Genomic DNA, 14,331 nt, shown 5'->3' on the forward strand with positions numbered 1-14,331 from the left:
GAGACTTAGGGAGAAGCAGTTAGGCATGGCCCTTTCTCCTCCTTACACACACACCCAGAGAATTCTGTCATGCCAAAACAAATGGAGATTCATTAAACCAAAGACTTCTGAGGCCATAAGGGTCTATAAATAATGCAGAATCACTGCAAGTCACTGAGCCCTGACCGACAGTCAGTCACTGACATCCTGACAAAGCTAGGAGACGAGGGGCTGCTTGTTGTTAATAAAAAGAGAGGGCTCCCAAAACAGCTAACAGGCAAAGACACATTGTGCTGGTTTCCGTTGTTGAGTCCATCTCTCACTGGCAATATTTTCATAACCGTGCCACTTCAGGTTTACTGCCAACACTTGATTTAGAGCTCCAATGCAAACAGTTTTTTGGTAACGCGGAGGGGAGGGGAGGGGAGGGGAGGGGAGGGGCACAAAATAAATTGGAATCTGCAGGGCAAGGGGCTTCTGAGAAGACAAACACGGAGGAAGCAGGAGATGATTAGAGGAGAGCCACAGGACCCTACTGCTAGAGGTTAAGTAGGTTTTCTCAAACAGCTGAACTCCAAGCCACACCTACTTAGATAAAAGGTTAACAATAACATTCATATTTATAGGTTTTCGTCTGGTTAACATACAAAGCAGAGTGAGATAATCAAAAATGTGTTAAATTGTAGTACATCTAATACAAATGCAGATCCTGCATGACTGTGCACATTCAACTGTAACCTACATACATACAAAACACACCAACTTCCAAAAAGTCCAATTAATTGTGCTCATTGACCTATGTGTGACTAGGTTGAAGGTGGTAGTAATCAGAGGGCTCCCAGTGGGGGTTCTGTGTTGTACACAACTTTGATCGGACGCGTGCGGCCGATTAGAGGAAGTCATTATGACGGAGGACATTGTTAACATGTACCGGCTAAGATAGGTAGAGGGCAACAAAACTGCTTTGTGCTTTTTATTAAGCAGCACTGCAACTGCTACAGCCAACAGCTTGCTACAGTACACAGAAGAGGTGTCTGTAAGTAAAACTGCACACAGACTGCACTGTATGTCACAGACTTGAACATACAGTGAAAAATTAAGAATAGATTGGAATTTAGTGCAACATTAGTACAGTGTATTTTCATTTCAAGCTGTGACTGGTAACATGCATCTTCAGGTAACAAACCAATCAGATTAAACACTTATGTGTGGAAATAGGGATGGCAATTTTGTCCCATGACTGGTTCAAATACTACGCTGAAGTGCCACTGGCTATTGTTCAGAAATGTGGAAAATTACCCCTCTATTAGCTTAGCTTCAAGAATGCTAATGGAACAATGTCCTATAGATCGAACTGAGATGGCGGCAGATAGAGAAGCAAAGAAAAATCAAAAGATCTAATGATATGAGTTGGGGCCATGGAGGACTCTGTGAACTATGTGCTCTGGGTACCAGGAAGCTCATGGTGAGTCAGAACAGGAAGTTGGCTGGTGTCGTTCATAGAGAAAGCCTCTAAGGCTCTAGGATATTATAGGGAAAGATGGGAGACCTTGCACTTGCATGACAAATGTTCTTTTGTGTGATGGGGGAATCACAAGGACACAGTTGAGGTTTTGTGGTGGGGAGGATGATAGAAACACGATTGAAATGGGAAGACTGCAAAGGAATGTGAGGGTTTCTCTGTTTCTGACTCAAAACCCCTCAAGGCCAAGCCGGCTCGAGGAGTGACATCATATATCTTGGTACACTTGAATAACAGTTTTAAAATTTTTCATGCAGATAACTAATTAAATATGTGCCAATTATCTGAAATCAAGTGTAAAAGAAAAGGTAATCCTCACTTATGATAGATGCTAGCCATCTTGGCTGCTGCATATCCTGGCTTGCACACTTCATCACTGAGGTTGCCGTACTTGTATGCCAATTCTGGCGGCCTGTAAATTAAAAGAACAAAGATTAAAAAGGCCCATGATGATGACAACTGATTAATTTTACTGACACTTTTCAAAGCCTCAAAAGTTGAGTTTGTCAAATGGACTGAGAGATAAGGAAACTGGTTTGTTAGGAAGTCAGAGAACTCAGCAACAGCTCAGAATATCACTTGTGTGGTGAGACTAAGCAGAGGGGCCTTGTTCAAATAATCACACTGGCAGTGTTCAAACCAGAACCTCACGATTATTAGCATGATCATTAATAACCTGATGAATGTAGTTAATCTAGTTCAAATAAACAGCAAGAAAGGTGAGAGGCCCATGTCTTACAGGGGGCTGATTACAATGGACTCTGTCTGAACAAGGCCTTAGAATGAGGGCCTGATCGTGCTATTTTAGAAGAAGAGCGCCAAACTAATTCAGGTAATACACATTTACACATGTAAATATACATGCTGACACAAAGACAGCTGCATAGAGATTCAAAGTAACATGTTCTCACCCTGACAAACAGCCACTTGGGAACAAACGGGTAAATACTAACTATATTTCAGTTCACATTCATTTGTAAATTCATTACTCAGACCACCAATCAAATATGTGCATTTGAAAACAGGGTTTGCTATGTGTTTATTTAAAAAAAGAAATCAAGTAAGATTAATTGGCTGAAGGTTTATATTTTGAAGTTCCATGTTTTCCCATTGATCAACCAGTCCCTGTATAAATAAGTATTCAGTGAAACAAACCGTAAAACAGAACTAAACTAATGGAGTCCAAGTCTGCCTGGGAATTCAGCTGTTCCAAATATAACAAGAGGAGTCCCACACATATTGACAGAATTACTAAATGTCTTATATTGAAAAGAAAAGAGAGATTTACTCACAGTTTTGTGTCCAGCTCCAGCAGGAAGCCCTGCTCATCATACACTGAAAAAGACAGACAAAAACAGACATGGAAATAAACTTATCACGCGTTTATACAAAATAAGTAGATAAAAAAAAATGGCATATTTGGGGGTAAGCACTGGTCATCCAATCTATGCAATTTCAACTATCAGCTTAACTGGAAAAAGGCAAATGTAAAAGGAAAAGCAAAAGCATTAGAATTTGTCACAAACAGAGAAGGTAAGGAAGATGTCAGCCATAGCAATCTGTTAAGTTTGAAATAATGTTAGAAAAGAAGTTAGGAGATCACCTATGGACAACCAAAGTGGCAGCCAATAGGTGCCTGGTGAAGCGCTATTGCAGACACAGAAAAAGAAAGCAAAGAAAACTAGGCGGTAAATATGTAAAGATATTGAGATTATCTTCAATGATTTCATTAGGGTAGCTACTACAGTCTTATTTTATAATGATACTTAATGGGCCTATAAAACTTGATATATTAATCTCTGTCTGTAAAATATCATAATTGCATTAGCATGACAGAGGACTAGACTTGATGTATGCATTTGCTGAAAATAGCAAAAGGACAGTAGTACTCCTGTAGTTGCAGCTCTTGTCTTCACAGAGAAACTGGTTGAGAAAGATAAAAAAAAAAAAAGGAAATTGGGTGACAGCTGGTTATGAAAGGACCCAAGCACAACCCTGCAGAATAGGGACTTTGCCATAACAAAAGGTGAATGAGTGTGGGTATATCTATGGGTGTGAGTGTGTGCGCATGCGCGCATCATGTTTCTACTGCAGCATAAATGTTAATGTTTCTATTGCAGCATAAAGCAGCCAGAGGTCAAGTCAAAAGCACCTGTGTGGGAGAAATCAAAGCAGCAGGGTCCTACCAGTAACACAAATGTTGGTCATTGCAGTCTTGCAGTATTTTGAATTGTGACAACAGAGGGCAGTGTTGCGTCAAACTGCAGCTTCATGTAGAACTCAATGCACATGCTTGTCTCATAACAAGTTGTCATGGGTATCCACATTGATATTTTATTACTGTAACAATTTCATGTTAGTCTGAAACACTTATACATGCTGCTTTCATCTCAGTGACAAAACTGCTTGACAAATATGCCTGTATGTTTTTTAAAAATGCTTGCCAACTTTGTCACTGGACTTGAACATAAAGCCAATTGCAAACGTCAGACATTCCACAGCCAGACGAAGAGCAAAAAGAGGAGAGATTAGAAGCTTTAATCCCAGCAGGTTGAATTAAAATTCTAAACCTTAACATTTATTCAGAGGGGAAAAGCCCAATGAAGTGGAAAATTAACCAGAGACGCCATTGTGTTTTTATGATTTATACTGAGAGTTACCCATTAGGACTGAATGACTGAATGAACACAAACATCTTGATAATAAACAAACATAAAAACAATGTTATGTAGTTGAAAGTGGTAAAATGGAAACTTTCATGGTTGAGTTAGCAAAGATATTCAACGGGGGAAAAAAAAAGTCCCTCAATAGCCCAGTTTAAAAATCACCTGCTTTACAAAAGTCACCCAATATGTACAGTCACAAGAAAAAGTAATGGCACCATTAGGAATTTCCTGGTTTTCGGATTAAGCTGATAAAACTCATTATGGTTGTTATTGCAACAGTGTTTTAATACAGTAGCAGGTTAAACCACCTTTGGCAGCAACAACCTCAACCAAGTTCTTCCTATTTTGATATATGTAACTTTGCTAAAGATCAGATCACGTTTCACAATCAATTTACCCAGAAAACCAGAAAATTGCAAACTGTGCATTTACTTTGTCTTGCGACTGTATTGGCAGAGTCTCAGTACCGCTACCTGTAATTCTGTTCACTTCAGCCCCTTTGGGCTGGGTCAGGACTACAGCTGTCTCTTCTGCATCATGCTCTGCAAACAAAAGGGGGGTTAAGAGACTGAAATAAGACCATTACTGTAGAACTGTGAAAGTGACTGAACCAGATATTAACCAAGTCCAAAACTTTTTCCAACAGCAGCTCCAGAAAATCACAGTAAGACAGTGGATGCACCCAAAAACGGATGCAGCCATTTAAAAATTAGACTCAACTTTATTGTCAAATGTACAAGTACAAGGCAAAGCAGACAGAGACAAAGAAAAGCCCAATGTTTCAGTAATGGACTATTGGTGACTATTGTTAGATAGTAACTATACAGCAAGTAGTATAAAATGTGATGTATAGCTTTCTACTGCCCCTTTAAATCTTTAATATTTGTTGTACTAAACTGTTAAAGGTTGAGATAAATTTACAGTGACAAACAAAGCCTTCCTCAGATAAAAAAAAATTCTTGCTGTACAAGTTAAGTATTCAACAGCCACTCCACGTAAGGGCTGCTGGAGGATCAAATTTGCCAATTAATAAACATTAAATTCTGTTCCAGCTGAAACTGTATAGGCATATCACTACAGCTCTGAGACAGGAGAAGGCAATCCCTAAGGTTGAAAACCAAGCTGGGGTCAAGAATATTTAGAGCACACTCCTTGGGCAGCAGCTCATCCTGCTGCTAATGAGACATTGAAAATGACACGGGGTTGTGTTGTAGCAGATCACATCTCTTTGTAGATTTATGAGCAAAGTATGAAAACATTCTTAAAAATCTACTTTTGAAAGACATACAAAGAGAATCACTATAAGCAAACAGCCAGATGTATCCCATTGACATATTTTTTATGAGCTACTTCAGTGTTTTATTTTTGAAGAGTAGTTTAGAGATGAAATCAACAGGGTTACAAGATACAGCTTGCTGAAAACAGGAAGAAAAATATTAGCAGCTTATCTGGTGAAACACCTGTTATTTCACCCTGTAGTTGTTAATAAAAAAAAAAATAAAAAAAAGCCTGAGATGCTTTTCCGGACACTAGCAGCAAAGGAAACTGACTATGCTGCTGGGAAGCTCTAAACTTAGAGATTTAAATGATCTAGGCAACCACATAACACAACAGTCCTTTGACAAAGGTGAATGTAAAACACGTCTCAAACAAGTGTTGCATTAGTGGAACAGATGTGTTATATGAGAATAAACCATTTACATATGAAAACTGATTACATTAAAAAAGACGCTCTCCATCTATTCTATCTATTGTACTCACTGCACTGACATTTTTCCTATCAGTTATCAAACAACACAACATGTCTTGCATTTTCCAACAGCTTAAAATGCTAAACAATTATTCCTCAAGGAAATCAAGTTTGATACTTAAATGTGCCTCACTACATGACTGCCAGTCAATGCTACTGTAGTATGTCATATTGGTGCTCAAAACCATTCATTGCAGAGAGAGCTGATTGCAAGCAGCACACATCACTGCATGACTTGTACAGCTGTAAACAAAACAGCCTTCTTCCTGGTTTAAACATGGTGATACAGCAGGCTGTGAGATGTTACTTTATCATATCTGTACAAGCTGTATTTGTGGTTTCAGAGTGCACGTACACAGAAAAGATGTCCAGAGATAGAAATGGCAGTTAACAGACCACTGGTGTCAGTTACAGCTATTCTGTTGACCATATTGTGCCATAATACTTACAACCATGACACAAACCTGCCTGGAAATGAACACTATGTCAATGATTGAAAAACAAATCTCCCACAAAAATTAACACAAAATCAACAACAGGGGCTAAAGAAAAAGAACAGGACAGCCCACAAACCTTCAGGATGTGGCAATAATTCAATCTCTAGAACTAGAAGTCAAGAATGATGAAAGGAGATTATCCAGATTTGATCCTCTCAGTAAGACAGCATAGCTTAACTGACCAGGGCAGAGGGCAGGAGAGACCATCCATCATGTTCATCTTTCCTTATTGACCCTCTTTAAAGCCAAACATCTGGCATCACAGTACTGCAGAAAGCCAATATTTCTCACTACATATAAAAGCTCCTCACTTTTTTGCTGTTGAACCACATGCAGGGGAAAAAAAATAATCCTCCCTAAAATAATATTTAGACTTTCTACACAACAGAGGGTTAAACACAGTTAATAAAATAACTGTTAATCTTCATAATTTCATTGGCATGAAGGTAACGGTAAAGGTATTATAGCATTGTACTTTGTGGCTATTAAAATAGCAAAGAGTACTATAAGAGTTAAGGTTGTACTGAGTAAAAAAACACTCAAGCAAAGCCTACTAACACATTTCTTGATGAAAGATTAGGTATAGATAAAAATGATGATATACTACAGGAGTCCCCTTGGGGAAATTGTTGGATAGCTGCCAAACAGTACATGTTGGCGTTACTATGGGGTTTCAATGTCTTATCCAAGGACACCTAAACATATAACTAGGAGGAACTGGGAATCGAACCACTAACCCTGAGGTTTGAAAATGAGTGCTCAACCAACTGAGCTACATTACCTACTTGACTCTGAAATAAGGAAACATTAGTAGCAAATGACTTATCACATAAATTTAACAAGGTAACAGATAACCACACAGAACAAGTTCTAACTATTATTGGGCTTCACACAGGTCTCTTAGAGCACCATGTTCAAATATAAAACAGTGTTGTTAAGACTTACATTACTTGCACATGGCACATTGAGACATCTGAAGCCCTCCTTACTCATTTTCTCCTGAAAGTAATAATACTAAGGATGAAGAGCATTCCAAGTTTTCTCACAAGTTTTCAAAAGATTCATATTTAAGTGAATTGCAGAGTATTGCTTATTTCAGTGGCATGAACATGTAAAGAATGTGTACATATCCGGACATCCCCAAGAAAACAAGTATTTCCTGATTACAACAGTAAGAGCAGAGACAGCAAATGATGACTGGTGATGAAAACTGAGCGCCTGGATCAGTGTGGCACCTGACCACATGTTTGGTTCAAAGAGGCAGCTCCAAAACTTATGTCACAACCAACATGAAGATATCAAGGACGCAGTAGATAAACATTACTCCCTACTTTTCACAGACAGCATGTTGTCTTTGCAACTGGCTCTCGCTCCGATTTAAAACCTTGTGTTTTTTGTGCCATATTTTCCCAGAAAATAAACTAAGTAGGAGGCAAAGGCAAGGAGTTTAAAAAGATTTAAGATGTCTTATAGCCCCCTCTGCTGGAGTTTACACAGCTGTGTCAGGGGAACCACAAAGTTTTTTGTTTTTTTTTAAGTTATCATTTGTATAGGTTGCCTCTGATTACATGTTATCTAAAGAAGTCCCTCATCACTACTTTAATAAATAAATCTTCCCCCATAACCAACATTCAAATATACCAGAAGTATTTTTAAAGGGAAAGTGGAGGACATGCTTTATTGGTATTATACAACCAGGTGATTATAAGGTATTGCAAAACTACACTTTTCAGCTCTGTGCGTTTACCAAAGTTGATGATCCAGTAGAGGATTGTAATCAGGCAGTTTGAGACTGTGACAGAAAAAGCTTTATTATTTATTTTTAGTCATTTTATTTATTTTTTTATTATTAGCCTCCTTTGTAAAATCAAACAAAACCCTTAACCTTTCCTGAGCAATTAATCAGCATTGAACTTTACCAAAGAGTCTCCAATTAACAGTAATAGTAACCCTTGAACACTAGACTGCAAATTGGTAAATTCATCAGGGCAAAAAATAAAGTAGTCAGTCTGGAACTTAGAAAAAAGATATTGGATGTTCATCCTAAGGAGGGAGGCTATACCTTTATTTCCAAACATGAAAGCACAATGAGACAAAAATCTAAATCAAGGCTGTGGCGTGGCCCTCTCGGAGCCCAGATGTCAATCCAATTGAGAAAATGTGGCGGAAACTCAAGGTTAATGTCCATGCTCAAAAACCACACCTGGAATAATTTCCCAACAAAGAACTGGCTGAGATTCCTAGAGACATGTGCCGGAACTACCACATGAGTTGCTGTCTATTGTGAGTCAGAAATGTCACGCTATTGACTATTATTTTTTAAAGGCTAAAAAAAATGTGTCCTTGTTATTTTAGTTTTTCTTCCTTGTTTCATTTCAGATAATCAGTAAAATATCTTTAATCTTTTGGAGATTTTGTCGTTCCTATTTAAACTAAACTAAGGTATAAACACTTTATGGTTATGGTGATTTCACTGAAAAAGTTACAACTTTGCTTTGAAGGGGCCTAATTAGTTAAACCTAAACTGTATAGCAGGTGCATCCACTGAGTGTAAGTAGCAGAGATGGAGCAACTAATTGTGCATGAACAAAGAAAATCTGATTATTCTGTTGCTCTACAACATCCGGTGCTCTGGTGAAGTGACTGAAAAACTAATTTATTACCAGACACATCTAGCTTTTGCAACACAAACACATAGCTTGACATACCAACTACTCAACATAGAGACTACAAAAAATACAACATAAAGAGGCAGACAGTAAAAACACAAACTGTGCAAGGTTTTAAAGGGACTATGGGTTATGTCAGATGGATGATAGGGTGATGAATAAATGTTACACAGTTTGATGTCACTTACGAGTCTTCTGGACCCATATGTGGAAATGTAGCTTCTTGCAGGAGTAGATGATAGAGGCCAGGACCAGCACCATACACAGGATGAAGATCAGCTTGTGTGTGGGTTTCATGATCCTAAGTCATTCACATGGCACCATCCAAGTCATCACCTAAAAATTACAAGGGGGGAAGAGGATGTTTACACATAGTAACACATATATTCATCTGTCAGCAGCGAGAACACAAAACTGACCAAACTAACAAGTCAACAAAGCTAAGCAACAATCCACATAGTGAGAGCAAAAGTGAACACGCCCAGGAAAAAGACAGGCAGGAGCTAAAAGGTTTAAAGCAGGTGTGTAAACTTGAGTAAATGTAAGTTTTTAGATACATCCCACATATAGATGAAACATGTGGGATGATCGGTAGTTTTATAAATATATACCATTCGTCAGACTTCAACTTCTGCATTGTCAATGCTTTGTTTCGGCAATGCAGTAGACAGGACACGGGTGTTCACATGGTGACGGCTGCACACTTATCAGTTGTGTTTGTCACAACACCCTTCTTCTTAAACAGTAACAGTCTGACTAGTTTAAAGGAAACCACACCCTCACTGTTGGACGCCTGCAGGAGATATTTATATCAGTGACATGGCATCTGGTCTATTCATGACACAACTACTCACAGCAAATCATGTTAAATCCAGATATCACCATGACTATCGGTCATCTGTGTCTGTGTGGCCTGGTCTAATACACTGCAAACCAGCACAATTATCCCCAAAATGGTAACATATACAGCCTGGTCAAACAAAGGTCACACTAATATTTCTTCCACCTCCATTTGTTTTGTTGTGATGATGCGTTCGCTGTGGCATCATTTTAATGAGCTTATGCAATGTCACCAAATACATTTCTGTCCAGAGTTAGATGAATTTCTCGACAAGATCTTGTACTGGTAAAGGGACCAGACCAATAGTCTTTTCCAGCACATATTCTCAGTGGTGGGGTCTTCAAGGGTGAAGATTGTGCCTCCTGCGCCCTGAACCACACAATTGATTATGGCATTGTCATCCTGTGTCATCAAGGAAGAAAACAATCCACTAATGGAGGAGCCTAGTCATTCAGTCCATTCAGGTAGTCTCCTGACCTCAAGTGTTGCTGGATGAAACATATTAATTACTGCAGTAACTATCCAGTGGAAGGCTCTGCTCAGTGAAATCCAGGTGGTGACTTTTTTTGGCCAGACCATGTCTAAATATCAAGTTAAGTCCATCTGAGGCATCTTTCGTGCATTCTTTGAAATGCTGGAGGCAAGTACAAACAAGGAACTATAAAGCTTTGGCACAGGGAGGCGTCTGAAGGTTGAGCTTAGATGAGACTGTGCTACCTAATCCATGCATTTAAAAAAAAAAAAAAAAAAGCACCTCAGAGCGATTCATAACCCGTTTTGATGCAACAGATGCTTAACCCTCAGTTAAAATGCAACTTGTTGAGTAATACTCAACTCTATACCTTGTCTAATATTAAATGCAACTTATTAACCAAGACATTCATAGTTAATGGTGATGTGCTAAAAAAATACAAATCAGTCAGGGTTTAGATCGATCCCTATTATTGACTATGCTCGGAAAATAATGATAATAATAATAATTATTATTATAGACATGGAAAACAGACACAGGATACTGTGCTGCCACAGTTTAGGGTATTTGCTCCATATATAGATCTAGTATTACCAGACTCCGTGGTATCACGGTACTGCTCCAAATAACCACGACTCTGTGTCGGGGTTTCCACTGTATATCACATCTTTATTCATTTCTTATGCATGGCCTCAAAAGTGTTGTGTTTCAGGCCATGTTAAAGGTTATGTCTTAACTTTCACCTGAACACTGGAGAGATTAGTGAAGCTGAAGTTTACAGCCCAACATACAGCGGCTACTTCAAATATAACATGAGGGGGGGTTTAGGTGCTTTTAAAGACTGTTAACATTGTAGATTGACAACAGGAACCTGCGTCAGTTAACACAGTTGTCGTTTTTTGAAGTAAAGCTTGTACAACAGGCAGAAAATGTCCAACAGCTACCTAACTGTTCACCGCCGCTAGCTTAGGTTAGCCCGTCGCTAGGCTAGGAGCGCTACGTTGGCACAGCGGGCCTGTAGCGCACTGGTGAAGAAACTGTGTGGACAGACATGGGTTTGGTTCAGCATCCAGCCCAATATGCAGCTGAAAACACAGTACAATCGGTAAATAACACACTAGTGACCGTACAAGTGTGTGGACAACAACACCGAGGCGCTCCGGGGTCTGTTAGGAGAACCGTGGACCACCGGCTCTCCAGAAACGAACCTCCTCCTCCTCCACCACCACCATCACTGCCGAGTTGAACACGGCGTAGCAAATGTCTCATTGAGATAGTTTTTGACGTTACCTTTTCTCCTTCTCTGTGTCTTGAAGAAACAACACGAGCCTTAGTTTAAGTCATATATTGGTCGACAAAGCGGCCGTGCTCTTCGTCTTCTCCAAGCCATGCTGGTAAAATCCGTGTTAGTACCCCGACTGTGAAAGCAGAAACAGCGGCCGGTCTCTACGAAGGGTCCCCCTCCTGTCTCACCAGCTCCGCTTCTCGTCAAGACTGGCAGAGGGGAAATTCACTCCTTCCATCATCATCATCATCATCATCAGCAGCAGCAGCAGCAGCAGCTCAGTGGTTCACTAAACTGTGTGTACTGACAGTCACATGAGGCTCCTTCTTGACTTCCATTGCACCCTCCTGTTGAAGCAGACTGAGGCTACACGTCCGATGCTTCACGTGGTGACATGTGTAACCCAGCCGGGGTTTGTTGCTGTATTTATAGCCCCCCAGCACAGAAATCCCCATCCATCGGTGACAGGCCCTGTTCAGCAGGGTTTGTGAAGGTTACATCCATTAATGCAGCTTGTTGGACAACATCCCACTAACATGAATTGTGCTTGATCAGGAGTTTTGTGACTAAACTGAATTGAAGATGTCTGTCCCATCTTAAGTTAATGCTCTGCAAGTATTCTTAGTTTTTAGTTGAAAGAAAACAGCCATGGTGGAAACTTGCTGTCTGTCTTTAATCCAGACATACATTAGGTAAATCTGGGTTGTGTTCACAACAATAAACCACAATAAAGCCTGTTGATTACACTGTCAGACAAATTGAAATATATTTGCTCTGTACATAAATCTCAGTTGTCATATTGATGTAGCACAATGTCCCTTGTCAACAAGCTCTGGGGCTTGGTGCATTTTGTCCATATTCTTCTGATTTTAAAACATAAATACCTACACTATCATTAAACCACAACCATTTACTGACATGTCCCCATACTCTTAATGTCATCGTAATGCAGAACAAGGAAATGCACACTGCCAATATTTTGAAAGGGCACTAAACATTGTAGTTAATCATTTGCAGCAATTACTGCACAAGACATTCAAGCTTTAAAGTCCCACTCTTGGGAAAACGTCTACAGTCACCCTCATTCAGGTTTGGTTGTTTAATAGTATTAATGTTGTTAATGTTTGTATTGTTAATTGATGTTTATTGTCCTAAAGCAATACAGGTTTGTAATGATTTAAGCACTAAGGTGCTTAATTAACTAGAGCCCTGGAGATCTTGTGTGTCATCCTCAATCCCAGCTAGGCTTTTATCCTATCATGTGGTTGCGTACATCAGATTAATGCATAATACTATAATTGGTCAACGATCTGCACTTATTTAGAGCTTATCTACCTTATCGGTAGTCAAAGCATTTTACACTGCTTCTCACCCATTCACACACACACACACACATATTAATGGCAGAGCTGCCAGTTGGCTTGACCCACTGGGGGAACGTTGGGGTTCAGTGACTGCCCACACAGCAGCAAGTCCAAAGTCCTGTCCATTACACCTGCTCGGTTTACTCTGTTAATTCAGTTTTTCTCTAACAACCTGTGTTTTATTTGTGCCCTGACATTCTCAAGGGCCTCATATCTGAGCATATATATAAGCAATTGTTGGACTGAGAGCCAAGGTAGGAGAGGGTGGGCGGGTGAAAGGACAGTCTTCTGTTTTTTCCCTGCAAAGACCAAGGCAGAGTAGCAAACCAATCTATTAATATTGAATCAAGCAGGAAATACAATCTGCTCACCTACTGTTCTCCATCTGGGGTCAAGAGATTAGCAGAAACCAGGAGAGTGGTATACATATGTACAAGCAACACATACATACTTAGCATTACTAAAGTGTCCCGGGATCATAGGCTTTTTCAGAGCTGACGTGGGTGAGTTGGCAGCACTTCATGGCCTTTGGCTCATTAATTTACATCACACTTACAAGAGGGAAGGGTCAGTGGTCTGAGAAAACAATGCAAGGAGCAAACTTTTTCCATTCTCTAACCATGTCTGGGAAGGGTAGTGTTATTTGTTTGTCTGCCAGCAAGCAGCTGTGTTCCTGCAGGGAAAAGCTCTGTTTATTTTATATGTTTCATGGTACATGCTGAATGTCAAGAGTAAAGTTGGTTGTCAAGACGAAGCAACACATGTATTTATTTGATCCTTGCGACTTAGTCATTTTACAATTGTGGTTTTCTTGTTTATACTTCATCAAGACCCACTGCCCTCATTACTCTCAACTTGTAAGAGAATATGTACCAGAAAAATAGTCTTGAGTGATATATCTTGATAACATAAATATATCATATCTTAAAAAAATGTCCTTCAGCTAACTTGAATAGTAGAATTGTAGAAGACCACCAGGTCCATTAAATTAAAATTTCATCTTCTTGTAGTGTAGTGAGACAGTTTTCACTGTGCACAAGGTCTCACTTAGGGCCATTCCAGGAGCATAAAGCTACAACATATAAGTTAGTGATGGAACTAGCAATATAGTCAGGTTTAATAACCATGGATAATTTACATTTAATTGATAATATAAGTACTAGGAGACAACAGCTGTTAAAAACTCAACATCAGATAAGATGCTCATCAGAAAATATGAATTGCTTGCTGAAGTCTGTGCCTACACTATAACCTCTAACCTCTAATATCCCAAGTAATGAATCCCT

The 14,331-nt window shown here is 39.4% G+C and overlaps 1 protein-coding gene across 4 annotated transcripts in view; it reads right to left on the bottom strand.

Moving 5' to 3' along the window:
• The window catches only part of st3gal3b (ST3 beta-galactoside alpha-2,3-sialyltransferase 3b), a 38,464-nt gene that overhangs the window by 22,710 nt on the left and 1,423 nt on the right, over positions 1-14,331 (bottom strand). The window contains exons 1-5 of one of the 4 annotated variants that reach the window (XM_026375031.1): positions 11,687-12,089; positions 9,272-9,419; positions 4,641-4,709; positions 2,794-2,836; positions 1,821-1,913 (exon numbers count right to left, since the gene is read on the bottom strand). In XM_026375031.1, the coding sequence (XP_026230816.1) occupies positions 1,821-1,913; positions 2,794-2,836; positions 4,641-4,709; positions 9,272-9,380 (314 nt within the window). In that variant the 5' untranslated portion in view covers positions 9,381-9,419; positions 11,687-12,089. Of the gene's footprint in view, positions 1-1,820; positions 1,914-2,793; positions 2,837-4,640; positions 4,710-9,271; positions 9,420-9,694; positions 9,772-11,686; positions 12,091-14,331 lie in introns of those variants that run through there. The other 3 variants (XM_026375033.1, XM_026375032.2, XM_026375034.1) reach the window with 3 other exon arrangements.

This window comes from Anabas testudineus, chromosome 17 (genome assembly GCF_900324465.2).
Source record: "Anabas testudineus chromosome 17, fAnaTes1.2, whole genome shotgun sequence".
NCBI classification, from domain to species: domain Eukaryota; kingdom Metazoa; phylum Chordata; class Actinopteri; order Anabantiformes; family Anabantidae; genus Anabas; species Anabas testudineus.